The 15,494-nt window shown below is 34.8% G+C and overlaps 1 protein-coding gene across 1 annotated transcript; it reads right to left on the bottom strand.

Annotated features, from left to right (window-relative positions):
- Positions 1 to 812: 812 nt before the first annotated feature.
- On the bottom strand, positions 813 to 13,230 carry LOC133849763 (uncharacterized). The gene is made up of 3 exons (XM_062285853.1): positions 12,885 to 13,230; positions 6,480 to 6,665; positions 813 to 1,122 (listed from the first exon to the last, which is right to left on the bottom strand). Exons 1-3 carry the CDS (start codon positions 12,949 to 12,951, stop codon positions 905 to 907), a joined length of 471 nt encoding a protein of 156 aa, XP_062141837.1. The 5' UTR covers positions 12,952 to 13,230; the 3' UTR covers positions 813 to 904.
- Positions 13,231 to 15,494: the final 2,264 nt, after the last annotated feature.

Here is a 15,494-nt window from a genome sequence, read left to right as displayed (position 1 = left end):
CCGAAAAATACTAAAATATACAAGCTTTTGCCTTTGGTATATCAATATATTCTTTAAAATAGCCTACAAAATAAGCCAGATTTTAAACTAAAGCAGCAGATAAGCAAACAATCCACAAGAACAAAAGCTGTTGATAAAATCTAAAATCTGTTATATAGATTCAAAAATCCAGTGTTTCATATGGATATATCGTCTGGACTGTTGACGTTGATCAGGAATATATGTACTTTATGAGATCGGAGATGACTCCTTCTGACTATTGCATACATTTCCTGGAGGCACAAAGGTGTGCCACCCTTCTCCCCTATGGGTAACGGGTATACAAATAGATTTAAATATATTCCCACTTAGTAAATAAATACAGTCAAGGCATTTTCGTACATTCTAATCAATTTATTTGTAAGACACCATAAAAAAGTGTTTTTTTTTTGTTTGTTTTTTAATTAGAGTTACAATAAGTATTACAATATTACAAAGTATATGCGAATATCCATATACATCTGAATGTAAGTGTATGTGTGACTGTGTGTTCATTATGCAATTACGAAATATGATAACCAATTTGTGCGTCTGTGTGTGTGTGTGCATATGTATTTAAATCTGTTTGCCGGCAAAATGGAAACCTTTGATGCGCTACAGCTACATAACATTTATACCTCAGTTTCTTTTCCATAATATATTGCGAATTGTGAGTGGCTTTGTGCATAGTTTTTACTATCAATTTGCAAAAAATTTCAATAGAAATAAGTTAGAAGAACAAGACTTAACTAGATGAAATTAGAAAATATTGCAATTGATTTAATTTTTGTGTGTTTTGTTTTGTTTTGATTTTAGCTCGAAGGACTTGAAGTTCATTTTGCATTCATGCAATTAAGTGCAGTCTCCTCCATCCCCGCTCAGCTGTTCATTTGCATAAGAGCTGCCTCAGTGCGGCAAGCAGAGGAAGAAACAACAATCCCAGCATTGCCGTTAAACCGCCAGACGAGTTGCAGCCATCCGTGGTGCACGTGCGGCAATAAACGGTCTTCGTGTAGGATGAGGTTGTGTCCATGGCACACTTGTCGGCCGGATCATCCATGTCCTCGTAGAAGCAGGAACGTGCAATCACCCGCTTGCCATAGACTGCAACAAAATAAAAGTGGAATTAATGCCATAATAAAGTTGAAATATTTTTGCTCGAAACGATTTTAATTAAGAGAGGGCAAAAATTGTTGCACATTAAATGTAATTTATGTGGTAAAGTCTGTGGTCTGCGTGGGCATTTTTCTAAATACATATGTATGTAACATATATTTGTGTTGTTGTTTCTTCTTGTTTGTGCTGGTTTTAGTTTTCGAGGCGCTTTTGCGGCGTGTCTATCTCAAAAATGTCATTTCAAATGTCGTCCAAATCGTCGATCACATGCTGGCTAATGGCCAGCAGCCAAATAGCCAATAGCCATAGTCGTGTCGTGAGCTAACTACAGCTGATGCAATTCAGACAGCCCAAAAATAACATTAACTTGATGGCAAGGTGCAACCGGAAAACTATGCAGTTGATGGATGGAAAATACTTGAAGCTAAACCACAAATAAATAATGATAATGACTGTCTTAGATCACTTTGCGTTTCTGCATTCTATTTTATTTGTCTGTTCCAAAAGTTACAAATTAATCTTACTTCTGACTACTAAGAAATTTCCAGCATAATGCTATTAATTGAAAACTTGAAAAATATAATAAATTCTATGTTAAAGTTGGTTCGTCTTAAAGCATTATACGAATTATAATAAACAAGTAAGAAAACTACAGTCAAGGGGTCTCATTTCAATAAAACAATATTCTAAAAATATACTAAAAATATGCCACAAAATACTAAAACATGCTACAATAATACTAAAACATACCACAAAAATACTATAGAGTGCCGAAGGTTATATGTATGTGATATCTGCATGTTGTACTATATTCAAAATATACCATAGAGTAAAAAATATACCAAAATATACTACACTGTGCTCGCCTGTGAGATACTCGCTTGAGATACACATTTTCAATAAAACTATATTCTAAAAATATACTAAACATATGCCACAAAATACTAAAACAAGCTACAATAATACTAAAACATACCACAAAAATACTAAAAAGTACTGAAGGTTATATTTGTATATACATATGTGATATCTGGATGTTGTACTACATTCAAAATGTACCATAGAGTACAAAATAGACCAAAGTAAAGAAAACTCGATTTCATTATAAGTTTTTTTGCCATACAAAAAGGTGTTCATATGGACATGGATATAACATCTTGGTTGTTGACGCTGATTAATATATGGGAGATGACTTCTTCTGCATGTTACATGTTACTTTTCGTGCCTTATTATTGTAATAAATTAATAATAATTGGTTGAACTAAAGGTGAGTATGACCTAGTACAAAGACAAGCTACTCTAAGTAAAGAAAAAATCGTTTTTTTAAGTTTACTCTTTCAATGCGGCACTACATTCAAAGATTAATATCTTAATAATACAACTTTCAAATCATTGCGATGTTTGGAAATTATTGTCAATATTATGAAAATGTATTTGTTTGGTTCAGCATTGAGAAAACGTAAATGTGAAGACATAGTAAAACGTAACGCGCTGCTAATTTGTCAGTCGTAGCTAGCATTTAGAACTTAAGTTGCCATTAACTGCAATTATATACTTTTGAACACTTTAAAACACATTTCAAGTGAATTTCGTGAAGTCTCATTTTGGAAAAACTCTATAGCTCAACAGTATTTTTTATTTCCTTGCCTATATAATTTCTCTTTATTGTTGTCCCTAAATTGTCTGCAAACTGCTGTCTGATTAAGCAACCGGACAATCAAATAGTTTAATATAGATTGAAAAGAGTACTGCAAGCAGTAATGGGTTCAAGGCTCGCTCTGTGCCACAACGATTGCAATTTGCAACCTGAGCGATCGTTTGCCTGGTCAGGCTACTAGGCCCGGCTTGGAGTGGACTGGCCAACCCGTTGAACAAAAACGCAACAGAAAATGAGGCTTGAGACTATGTCGAGAGCTGGCTGGGGCAACATACGAGTACACTGCCAAAACCGAACGCAAGAATCAGTAAAACGAGACAATTTGCAATCAGGCAAACGGCAAATGAAAACCAGAAAAAATCCACAACAAATTGCGTTTTCTCATTGCGTGTGTAACTAAGATAGTGTGTGTGTGTGTGTGTGTGCAGAACAAAACAACATATAAAAAATCAAGAGACGAAATAAAACAGAAATCAAGCAAAAATAAATCGCAATAAAATGAAATAAAACTTTAAAAGCTGCTCAAAAAAGGTGCGCGTTGACCATTTTTGTGATTGGCTCCAAGAAGCTGCGGTTGCTTCCAAGTGCAAGCGAGATGGAGCGAGAGAGAGAAGAGGAGAGACGAAGAGTGCAGCTCGCTAATAAAATTGTTGACAATTGTCGCCTTATCACGGCCGCGGCATCAAACAAGGCACACAGAATGCAGTTCGCAGCCAAAAGGAAATTGCAAACAACGAGAAACGACAAGAAAATTGCGCATACGCCGCGTGCGCCGGCGCGGCGTAGCAACAAAACCAAGTTGGAAATGCAGCATTGTGTCATAAATTTAAATTTTAATTAATTTAATTATTTATTGATCGCAATGTGTTTGGCAACATTTTTCACAGTAACAAAATCGAAAGAGCAACAACGACAAGCGCAAAAAAAAAGTCGACGACTAAAAACGCCAAACAACAGCAATAATCGCAACAACAAAAACAACGACAACAACAACAACAACAACGCAGCACGCACAGAAAAAAGTCAACGCAATTGGCCAAAAATAGGCAAAAAATCGACGACAACTTTTCGGTTGGCCAAAATGCAGCAACAAGTTGCAAAATATTTGCACAGTGACGCACAGTGACAACTAAAATTTAACGCACAGACAGAGAGAGAGAGAGAGAGACTCACATGCACACACTGATAGCTAATTGCTTGGCTTGACTGTTGGTTTTATGGAATTATGGAATACATTTTTAATTTGACATTTGCCAAAAACTCAGCCAGTCGTCGGCCCAAACTTCATAAGCAATTAATTTAACGGCATATAAATTGAGCAGCAACAACAACAACAACAACTGCAGCATCGCCTAGTTGCATTTTTTCACAGACATTTGCCTCTGTCTCTACCTCCATCTTCCCCCCTCCTCATCTCTGTCGTAATTGAGCGCTTCACGCTGTGCAACAACTTAATTAATTTATATTTTTGTTGTTGTTAGTTTTGTTTCTCTAGGCTGCATTTATTCGCCGCATTATTTCTGTTCGCATCTGGCTGCTCATTTGGAGACTCACTCTCAGTCTCAGTTTGAGTCTCAGTCTCAGTTCGAGTTTGAGATTTGCAGTTGCAATTGCAATTTTAATTGCCAGCCGCAAATCTTTGCAAATATTCGCAGCGCCAATTTGTAGACGCTTGATTGCAAAAATTTAATGGTGTTCATTAATTGGCCATAAGAAATTAGCTAAATGCTATCGAAATAGAGAACAACAACAACAACGATGACAACAACAAGCAAAAGCCGGCACTTGAATTCATGTCATTTGATAAGATTATGTGTAAATTACAGTTTATTGCGGAATAAATAAAATAAATTAGGAACGCAGTAGGAAATGAAGAGAAAGAATATCAGCGAATAAATTTGAAAATTCATAACTATAAATTTAGCACAAACAAGGATTCATAATGAATAAAGCTTAACAAAAATCTTAATAAAACAATTTAATTTATATTTTAATTTAATTTAAATTGTAATATTGAAAATACAGCACAAATAAGATTTAATATTTGAGTTAAGTTGAACATTAATACTGTCAATAAAATAATTTAAAATGTTTGAATTCAATTTATGTTATAATATTACAATTTAAATTCAATTTGTACATTTTAAATTATATTTCTCCCTTTTTATTTATATTCATTCAACTGAAATACTTGTTAATATTTTCTGATAATTCAACTGACACTTTTACAAATAAGGAATAAAGCAGAAACAAGGATAATAATGTCAGTAAATTTAATATAAACTGCTTTAAATAAATTTACATTTTTATTATTATTAAACAGACAATGCATAAGCATTTTGTATTGTATTTCTGTCAGCCACAAAAGCTACTTAATAATACTATTTTATGTGTTATTTTCTATACACAAATAAGCGCAAGGAGTTGTAAAATAATGTTAATAAAACTTTATAAATTTAAGTTAAAGAGTATTTAAATTTCAATTCAATTTATACATTTTAAATTATCTCAAAAGTGGATTTAAATTTAAAGAATACTGTCAACAAATTAAATAAAAATTGTTTTAAATAAATTTACATTTTTATTATAATTTTCTGATAATTCAACAGACATTTTTATGCATTTTGTATTGTTTTTTCTGTCAGCCACAAAAGCAACTTAATAATCCTATTTTATGCGCTGTTTGTGGCACAGAATAAACTCACGCAGTCGTAAAATGTTGTTATTGAAATGAATAAATAAATTTCAACAATGGACTCTTCTGCACAACAATAAAAGTTGCGAGACTGCAAAGTGACTATTTGCAACTGCAATCCAGATCAAAATACAACGATACGCAACGTTTGGCAAATTGGTCAGCATGCAATATTTTCAATTTCATTTAGCTTGTGCATTTTGATGTGAACTTTTGTGTTTGTTGTTGTTGTTCGTTTTCGTTGTTGTTGTTGTTGCTTGTCAAATGCAAATGCCAACAAGCGGCACAATTTGCCATAGCCACAGGCTGAACAATAAAAAGCAAAGAAACCCAAACAAACCAAGAAAAAAAAAAGAAGGAAAGATCGACGACTGCAACACGAATATCACTCATACGCCGCGTATGTGTGTTGGCGTTTTCTCTCTCTCAATTTGATTTTATTTCGTTTCGTTTCGTTTCGTTGTATTTTATTTTGTGTGTGCTCGCCACATAAATTTGCCGTAAATTAGCGGCACATGCAACTGGCTTCGACTTTGGCTTCAAGTCTTGTCTTGGGCCAAGTGTCGCCACTTGTGTGCAGTTTCTTGCCACGCCCCCCAGTCAACGCCCAGCAGCTGCAACGCGATCGCGATCGCGGACTGTGGAGAGCAATTGTGTCGTTGTTGTTGTTGTTGTTTTGCCATTGCCCCTATGGATTTGTATGCCGCACTTGTTGTTGCCGACGACATTGTCAGGCCAATAAATCTCAATCTTGTTTGACGCTTTGTGGCAGGCAACAACACGCCACCAAGCATCGGGTGTGAGCCACCACCGGTGGGTCTCGCACAACATAAGCACACACCACACACACCACACACACACACATACACACACACACACACACTACACACACGTCGCACAACAATAGCCAATGACAGTCCAATGAGTCTATAGCTAAATAATTGTTTTTGATTGTGTCTGTAGACCGTTGCCACCTTGTGGCATGCCACTCACCTTCCTGCACGAGTTTCTTGCACACGGGTCGCGTATTCATCGACTTGGCACCCACCGAATAAGTGCAGTTCACATAGCTCCAATACCGCTGCTGCTCCGAGATCGTGTCTGGCTGGAAGGGATCGTTGCAGAACTCGCCGTTCGACACGTCCGTCGAGCAGCGCCAACAACGTAGCACGGCAGAAGCTGCAAGCAGACAAAGTGATATATTAGCTCGTTTTTAAATGCTTTTAATATTCTTAATACTATGTTTTATTTAAACAACGTATACATTTCCTAATTGCAGTGGCTTACTATTAATAATCGACAATTAATTAATCATCATTAATTATGCCGACACAATGAACTGATTATTGTTATAATCTTCAATGAATACCTTCATAATTTTTATTAATTATGTTAACACATATTCACAGTGTTCAACACTTAGGTACATATTTTACACATAGCTGTATTTATTTCAACTTTTCGTGGTATACTAAATAAGCTTAAATTGAATTACAAAATAATTGAAATTTTTTTGAAATTTACAGCGCTGAAAGCGCAGAATTTTTATATTAAAAACTGTATAATATTTTATTTTACCTAATATTTTAGATTTATTTTTTTTTTAATTTATATTTGTTTATGAAATGTTTAAGAGAATTCTGCAAAATATTAAACTATTAATTTTAAGTGATTCCCTCGCATTACTCACATTTGTATAAATAACAGTTGATGAGCTTACCCAACTATCAAATGGATATTTTAATATTTCCGATGTATACATATATTTTACATATGAACAAAAAAATACTTTATTGTGCTTCGAAAATGTTCTCAATATTGTAGTTTATATTTTTTATGTTCGCTACTTATAAGGTAAAATGGTACAATAACTTTTGAGTAGCATGGATTATTTTGAAGCTAGAGTCGCTATGAATGAAATTTATTATATTATTATCTTAAAGCTTTGGCTGACAATGTGGAATGTTTAGAACTCTATAGTATATTCTCAATGTAAAATGTCGGTAAAAATTCCTTTTTTTTTTGCGCTATATTTTTAGTACATTTGTAGAAGATGGCAAGATGGATATCTCACAGTCAAACACACTCGACTGTACCATTCTTACTTGTTTCTGTTGTGGCTAAATACAATTGTGTACAAAAATATTATTAACACACATAATTCTCTCGCTTTACTCATTATAGACTTGAAGTAACATTCTAAAATACTTTCATATTTTTGTAGTTACAATAATCGACAATTTTTCCTCACGCTGTGCTCTTATGCAAATACACAAATACCTTACTCAATGGATTCTTTAAGTCAAGTTAACAACTGCACCCAATAGAAATTCCTAACATACTTGTACTTGCACTAACTGCAAAGTGAGCCACTGTGAACTATTCAAAGCACGTGCCAGTGACACGAATATAATTATAAGTAAATAGTGTTGATGATGAAACATTTATTCAAATCAAATCGAAAGCAAAATGCTAATTGAAATGCCAATTGTGAGAGGCCCCGTGATGATATATAATTGCATTGAAATTGTATCCCAGTTTGAGTTTATCATAAACTAAGTAAGTAGTTTCGCTCGCCAAATGCAATCAAGCGATGATTTTGTGGCCAGTTGAATAAATAATGGGCCATAAGCCAAATACGCCTGCTGCGTTGCGTTGATGTTGGCCGTTAGATTTGTTGCCCGCTGGCGGTGGCTTTTGAAAAATGAATGCAGTTGAAATTAATTAGACACGGGAGCCTTTTGCGCTGAGTTATTTATGGGACAGTCGATGGGAAAACTGCCTTATAAAAGTGTCAAAACTTTCGGCTTGAGCGTTGTTTATGCGCACGATTAACCAAAGAGCGTGTAAATAATTATTAAACATATTATTTTTTTGGGGGGAAGCCAAACAAAATACTCTTTGACTTTAGCTACAGGTTCTTGGCATTGGGTTGTTTTTCACTCTTTTTTTTTTTAGACAGCGGATGTCGAGAAGTAAAAAAACTCGTTTAGTTGGTGACCAATTTAAACGTCAAACGCTAACGTTCAGGTTAAATGCACTTAACCAACACTTTTGAGGTGCGTTTAAATGAAAGCTCAGATAAGCTCAGCTAAAGGGGAATAGAGGCCTGGCCTCTGAAACTGAAACCGAACTGTGTCCGAACTATGAAACTTGTTTTTCTTTTTCGTTTTGATTTTGTTGTCTTCAGCTCTTAGCCGAATTTGGCCATAAACAACAAACATAAACATTACAATTTGCTGTTGAATTTGAATATTGCAATGAAATTGGCAATGCAATGGATACTTTTGCCGTTCATTCGTCCGTTCGACTTTAGAAATTATTATCATTTACAATATATTGAAATTAATTGACAGTCGGAATTGTCAGATGCTTGGCCAAAATTGTTTATGTAGTATTTTTGTGGAGTGTACGCACTGCGCAGTGGCAGTGACAGTTTACTAATGGTAATGACTGTAATTGTATGCAACATGAAAATTGATATTGTGCGCGCGTTTATGCCAAATGTTTTGGCAGCTCCAAAAACACGGCGACCCAAAAATGGTTACAAACACAAAAACGCAGAGCTTTGTGCGTAACTAAGTAGTTTGAGCAATTGAGTGAATATCAATAGATATTCGCAGCTGTATATTGCATTTGGACAATAATGATTGAATAACTTACTCGACATTAATTATGAATTATTTACATAAATGCAAAAAGTGAATTTCAACCTTTTTAGTTTAAAAGAGACGAAATCAATTCACAAGAAACAATCAATTAGCTTGAATAAAGACAATGATTTAAGTTATAAACTGTTACAAATAATAAAGTTAATAAATGAAATAATACTCAAAGAGTCACAAGCACTATTTCATTGTCCTTATTGGCATTATGAATCGTATAATTTGCTCGAGATGAAATATCTACATTATTAATAACTTTAGTCTTTACGATGGCTGAAGATGTGGTTACTATCGGATAGTTTGTAGATGCATATAAGTTACACATATGTTATATATATTATATATAAGATGTTGAATTTATATAAGAATACTTAGCTGCTTTGCCTAACAATATGGTATATTTTGAATCTAGTGGTATATCAATATACCAAATAATTTCTTCGTTTATTTGGAATATTTAAGTAATGGGTTGAAAGTATCTCCCAGTCGAGCTTACTCAACGTTAGCTTTCTTATTTGCTTTTTTTTTTTTAATTTCATCTTTGAACTATTTGAACTGTAATAATCATTATAATACAAGTACAAATGTTCTATAAGCTATTCTTCATTTCCCTTAGCTGCTTTGCCCAACAATCTGGTATATTTTGCACTCTATGGTATATTTTAAATGTAGTCCTATATCAATATACCAAATATATATATTTTTTTTTTTTTTTTGCAGTATATTATTTTAATACAACACTGTTTTGCTTTTATTCAAAATTGGTAGAAACTATCTCACAGTCGGGCTTACTCGACTTTATCATTCTTAACTGTTTATTTTACCCAAATTTGAACTATTTCAACTGTAATAATCATTATAATATAAGTACAAATGTTCTTTAAGCTATTCCTCATTTCCCTTAGCAGCTTTCAACTTAATCACTTAGGAATGCATTTCAATTATAACAAACTAATCAACAAAGAAATACTTGGCTTTACTTGAAATTTCTAGGAAACCAATTTGCATACACTCGAAACCATTTAGATACAATTTGCACTGTCGATAACATGGCAAAGCGACAAGCAACTCGAATTAAGATACAGCCACAAAATTATGGTGACTTTCAAGCAATTTCCCCTGACTTTTCCTTTTTTATTTTTTTGCTGTAGTATACGCCCATGTTATAACACAGGTTGAATGGCCGTTGAAATCAGCCCTATGACTTGATATGACTGCCAATGAAAGAGTCCCCAACAATAAGCCGCAAACTTGGGTTGGAGTTTCCCACACACACACTCACACATATGTTGATACAATTTGAACACACACATGTGGCAAAGTTCACATGCAATTTCAGCATTAGCTCAGTTGGGATTTACTTGCAGTCAAAGTTGCGATTGCAGTTTGAAGTTGCTGAAGCTGGCGGTGGCGGTGGCAGTGGCGGTGGCGCTTAAAAGCTGTAAAAAATGTGTTGATTATCAGAGCAGCGTTGGCAACTCCCCAAAGTCGACGACGACGACTTGCCGCACCATATCTTAGCCATAAAATCGACAACTTACGAGTGTGTGTATTTGTGTGTGCTTGGCCCTAAACGTAGAGGGGAAAAGACTGGAAAGTCTAGTTGCATTGCAGAGTTCGTTCAACTTGGCTTAAACGCGACTCATATCTGGCCTAAATACTTGCATATAATTAGAGCCACATTATATAGAATGGCAAATAGAGAAGCTGCTTTGCCATCGTTTATCATCATTGAAACTAGTTTCGCACCCACAAAACAAGGAAAATAAAAAATTCCATTGAATTGCTGCAAAATGATTTAATGACACAGACACAGTTGAGTTGTCGTAATATGATGACAGTTTGTCATGCTTTTGGGCATTTTGGGTGTGTAAAGGGGGAAGATGATGATCAAAAGGTTGCCTAGAGCATTACAATGATTGCTTCGATTGTATCTCAAATAAATTGCACTAGAAACTTGTCAGACATGCATACTATATGAAATAGCAATTAGTAAAACTGAATTACAGCCTTGCCCTCTAATTAATTATGAATTTTTGTTTATGTAAATACTGTAATGTCAGATTACAGCTTGAGATCATCAGCGCTTTAAGTGTTATGCCCTCCATAAAGATGAATAATCTCGAGCAAAAAAAAAAAACTATATCTCATTTGTTTTAACTTTATTTCGGAAGTGGGTGCGACATAGTAAAAACAATTATGTTAGTTGCAAGCACGAAAACTTCACATGAAATGTATGTCAGACTGTTTTGCTGACAGTGTTTCAGCAGCATTTCATTGAGGTGCGTGTGCCAACTTCTCAGTGGACACAAGCCACACAAAAAAATTCGGCTGACATTCTGTGTCGGGGTAGGGGCAAAAGCCAGTGGCAGGGGCAATTGCACACTCCCAGAAAAAGAGTCTAAAACCAACATGAACTGTCAGTAAAAAGATATGACGACATCAACTGTCTTCGTGGGACTGTCGAGGAGGAGTTACACCAAAAAAAAAGTGAGATGACAGTGGATAAGGCTCACTGACTAGGAAATAGAAAAAAAGTTCACATACCTTAAAGAAACTTATGTTTGTTTATTAGCCTCTCAGTTGATTTGGCTATATTTTTTGTTTACAAGAATTTAATTCTGACTTTCGAATGAAATCAATTAAATATTTGTTTCTATTATACAAATATATTCTAAATTATCTAAGTTACGAATAAAGGAATACAAAAATATGTTTTTTACTATAAATCTACATATATTTCTATTTCTTTCACTACACAAATTCTGAACTTAAAACAAAGTTTCAAGTAACATACTCCTTCATTATATGCATTTATGTTACCCCAGTTTGTTGTTCATTTTTCCCAGTGCACTTCTTTAGCTGCCCACGAAGAAATAGAGAAAGATATCTAGACTGTTGTGGATTCCCCCGTCCATTCAAATGCTGCTGACAACTTGGCTGGACAGTCTCATTTATTTATTTACCAGCCTGTTAACAGTTTCAATTCAATTAAATGTAGTTCCCATCAATTTAAAAACTAGCAACACTTTTCTATTGTAGTTCAGGCTGCTTGTTGTCTGTTGCTTGTATCTTCAGCTTGTCAGCACAATATGGCACACAACATTTCTGTGTGCACTGCACACATGTATCATCTATATAAGTAATGTGCTATTTATGTACATGAAAATTTCTCGAATTTTTTAAGGTCATGAAAATATTTTTACACAGACACGCGGAGGGTGTCAGTGCGCTGTTGTATAAATAAATACTGTACAGGAGCGGACGGGTGCATAAATAATAACAAAAGAAACATAATAATAATAAACGATGCAATAATCTGTGTTGCAGGCACTTCTGACAATGTTAAGTATACGCCTCGTTGGAGGCTGTTTTGCGCCACTCCTAATGCGAGACAATGAATGCCAGCTGCGGCTTATCAATTGAGGTCAACGAGGAACTTGCTGATTATCAATATTTAAATTGATTTTCTATTTGTGCGATTTAATGCTGCTTTAAACTTTTGCGGCTGCTAAACCTACAATTCATTCTCTTTTAAATTCCTTTTAGCTTACTGCTGTGGTTCAGTGAACTCATTTTAGCTTAGGGGCACATTCATTGAGTGGCTGCTTCACACACACACACACACACATACACACGCACACACTTAATTAGCGAGCACTTTCATGCAAATGCACGCACAGCATCTCGCGAACAAATATTATACATAAAAAAAACAGAGAAGCAAACCCACCTGCATTCAAATTAATGGCCAGGACGAACAACCCCAGCAATAGGACACAGTTGGCAGTGGGCGACATGGCCAAAAGGGGTTAACAACTTGTTGTTTATCTGCTTAGACGAGAGGGCGAACGATGCAACTTGATTCCACTGCTATTGCTTAGTTTTGCTTTCTGCTGTTGTTTCTCCTTTCGATTTACTTCGTTTATGCTTTCACACAGCCACTTTACACTGATTTCATATGCAAATTTTCGTAGTATTCAGTAACAAATTCGAAAACACACGAAACGCTTGATGCTTTGCTGTTTTTGGAACTGAGGAGCAAGCATGCGACGCGTTGACAAACTGAAAGCGAACTGAATCAAAACTGAACACGAAAATGCGCCACAAGTCGAGAAATCGCAGCGACAAAACGAACCAATAACAAACCGAACGAATCCAAGCGACACAACGAGACTTGAGAGAGTGAGAGAGAGCGAGAGAGAGAGAGAGAGATGAAGTCTAGTTGAAAGAGCGAGATCGTTCAATCAGCCCCCTTTCAATGCACTTGGCGGTTGATTGAAGCACAAATTGAAAGCAACATATGAAAGCACGAGACAAAGAGCGCAAGAGAGCGAGAGAGAGATAGAGAGAGAGAGGGTTGGCAGGAAGACAATGATACGCATTGAGAACTTCGTTCGAGTGTCGCTGGATTTTATATTGAAATTAGTTATTTATATGGGACTGGGTTAGGAGCTAACGTTTGAGCACTCGACGCTGGCCCGCACATCTCAGGCGAGCCACAAACACTTGCAGTTTCAACTACTGCATAGTGAGGCAAATGCATAGAAACTAAAATTGAACAACTTTCTTATAAACATTGTGTTTAACTTTAAGTATAAATATATTATGTATTTAAGTATATTAAACTTTATAGAAATGAAACACAAACATTGTGCTTAACTTTAAGTATAAATATTTTAAGTATTTAAGAATAATAATAAAATGTATTTAAGTATATTATATTATATAGAAATGAGTTCGAAAAAGTAACTATGCAAATTATATTAAATTCAATGAAAGCATGTAAAAATTCTAAAACAAGTAAAAAAGCTACAATCGAGTGTGCTTTCAATAAAACTATATTCTACAAATATACCAAAAGTACAGTAGAAAAATACTAAAAATATACCGAAAACTATATTTGGTATATCGATATAGTTGCTTCATTTTAAATATACATATTGCACATTTTGAATATATATTTTATATTCAACTTAATTCTAACTAAAAATAACACTATCGAAAAACTAATCTATGCAATTTTAAAAGCATAATAAATTTAAAAATAATTGCATTAACTTTAGTTAGTTACTTAGCTGAATAAATTTGCAGTGCATCATATCGAAATTGAGCGTATTTTATTATCATCTTTTATTATTTTACATTTACTTCATTTAATTTTCTGTATACCTTTTAACACCTTTGTCACACTGTGCGGTAAACCGTTGCGATTTCTTGCACCATTGCCGTTTAATGGCAACTCAGTCCATCTATCCACTTGTCGGTCTGTCCGACTGTCATTCAGTCAGTTCGTCGACAGTTGCAATTGAATGTTAAGAGCGACTTTGTCGTCAATGTTGGCGTTCGACTTCGTCGCCATCTAATCAAGCGCAGTATGCTGATAAGGAAATGCAATGTCGACACTTTTGCAACATGGACAGCAAACTCAAGTCAGCTTCAACTCCGCGCTTGAATCCTGTAAAGTCGTCGCTAAATTTCTAGCAGATATTTTATGCGTTTTCTATGGCATCGTGATTTGTCTTTTATTATTTTGCTTTTAACGAGTCTGTTTGCTTTTAGGGAATCGTTTAATCAGTTCTAACTGGAGTACATTGACTTATAAGTTATTGTATGTGTGGCTCAGAGCTTAATGACTTTTGGGGCGATATTAAGTGCATTAAAAGAGCTTCAGCTCTTTTTATGGCTATAATGAAAATGAAAATACTATCAAGAAATATTAAAGAGATGTGGAAAATTGTTTCAATTTTGAAGTAAACTATTTTTGTCAACATTTATATTAACTTTTTTGTTATTTATAATCTAGCAAACGACAAAATTCAAGATACATATTTAATAATATTGAAGTCTAGTCTCGTGCAGTTCGTTGTCCAATAAAATAATGGTTAAGCAGTCAATAACTTGGGTAAATACGACAGTCTGGAAGAAAACTAACAACCACAATTTGAAATTACTTTTACCTCTAAATTGAACAAGCGAAGTTCATTGGACAGAAAATGTGTCAACGGGAACCCAAACCAATCGACGTATTTCCAATAAACTACGACTTCGATGACTGACAATGAACAAAGACGAAGACAACGAATAAGATGGTTGTAGGCTGATAAATGGAGTTTGACATATTAATAGTGTGCTGGGGGGCGTATGCGTAATGTGCTTAAGAGAACAACGACGTCATTGTGGCTGAAGCGAAGCCATTTTGTTGATTTACTATTCCAAAAGACTTCTATTTGATAGCCGCATACAAATTAGAAAATAATTGTAGTTCGACTCGTAGTATTTATCTTCTATGCGGAGTTCTTAGAACTCGATTAGCACAATATTCTAGGGCCTCGTTTAGTTT

Source organism: Drosophila sulfurigaster, chromosome 2L (genome assembly GCF_023558435.1).
Source record: "Drosophila sulfurigaster albostrigata strain 15112-1811.04 chromosome 2L, ASM2355843v2, whole genome shotgun sequence".
Classification (NCBI taxonomy): domain Eukaryota; kingdom Metazoa; phylum Arthropoda; class Insecta; order Diptera; family Drosophilidae; genus Drosophila; species Drosophila sulfurigaster.
The sequence above is the reverse complement of the archived record's forward strand: the minus strand, read 5'-3'. Positions and strand labels throughout refer to the sequence as shown.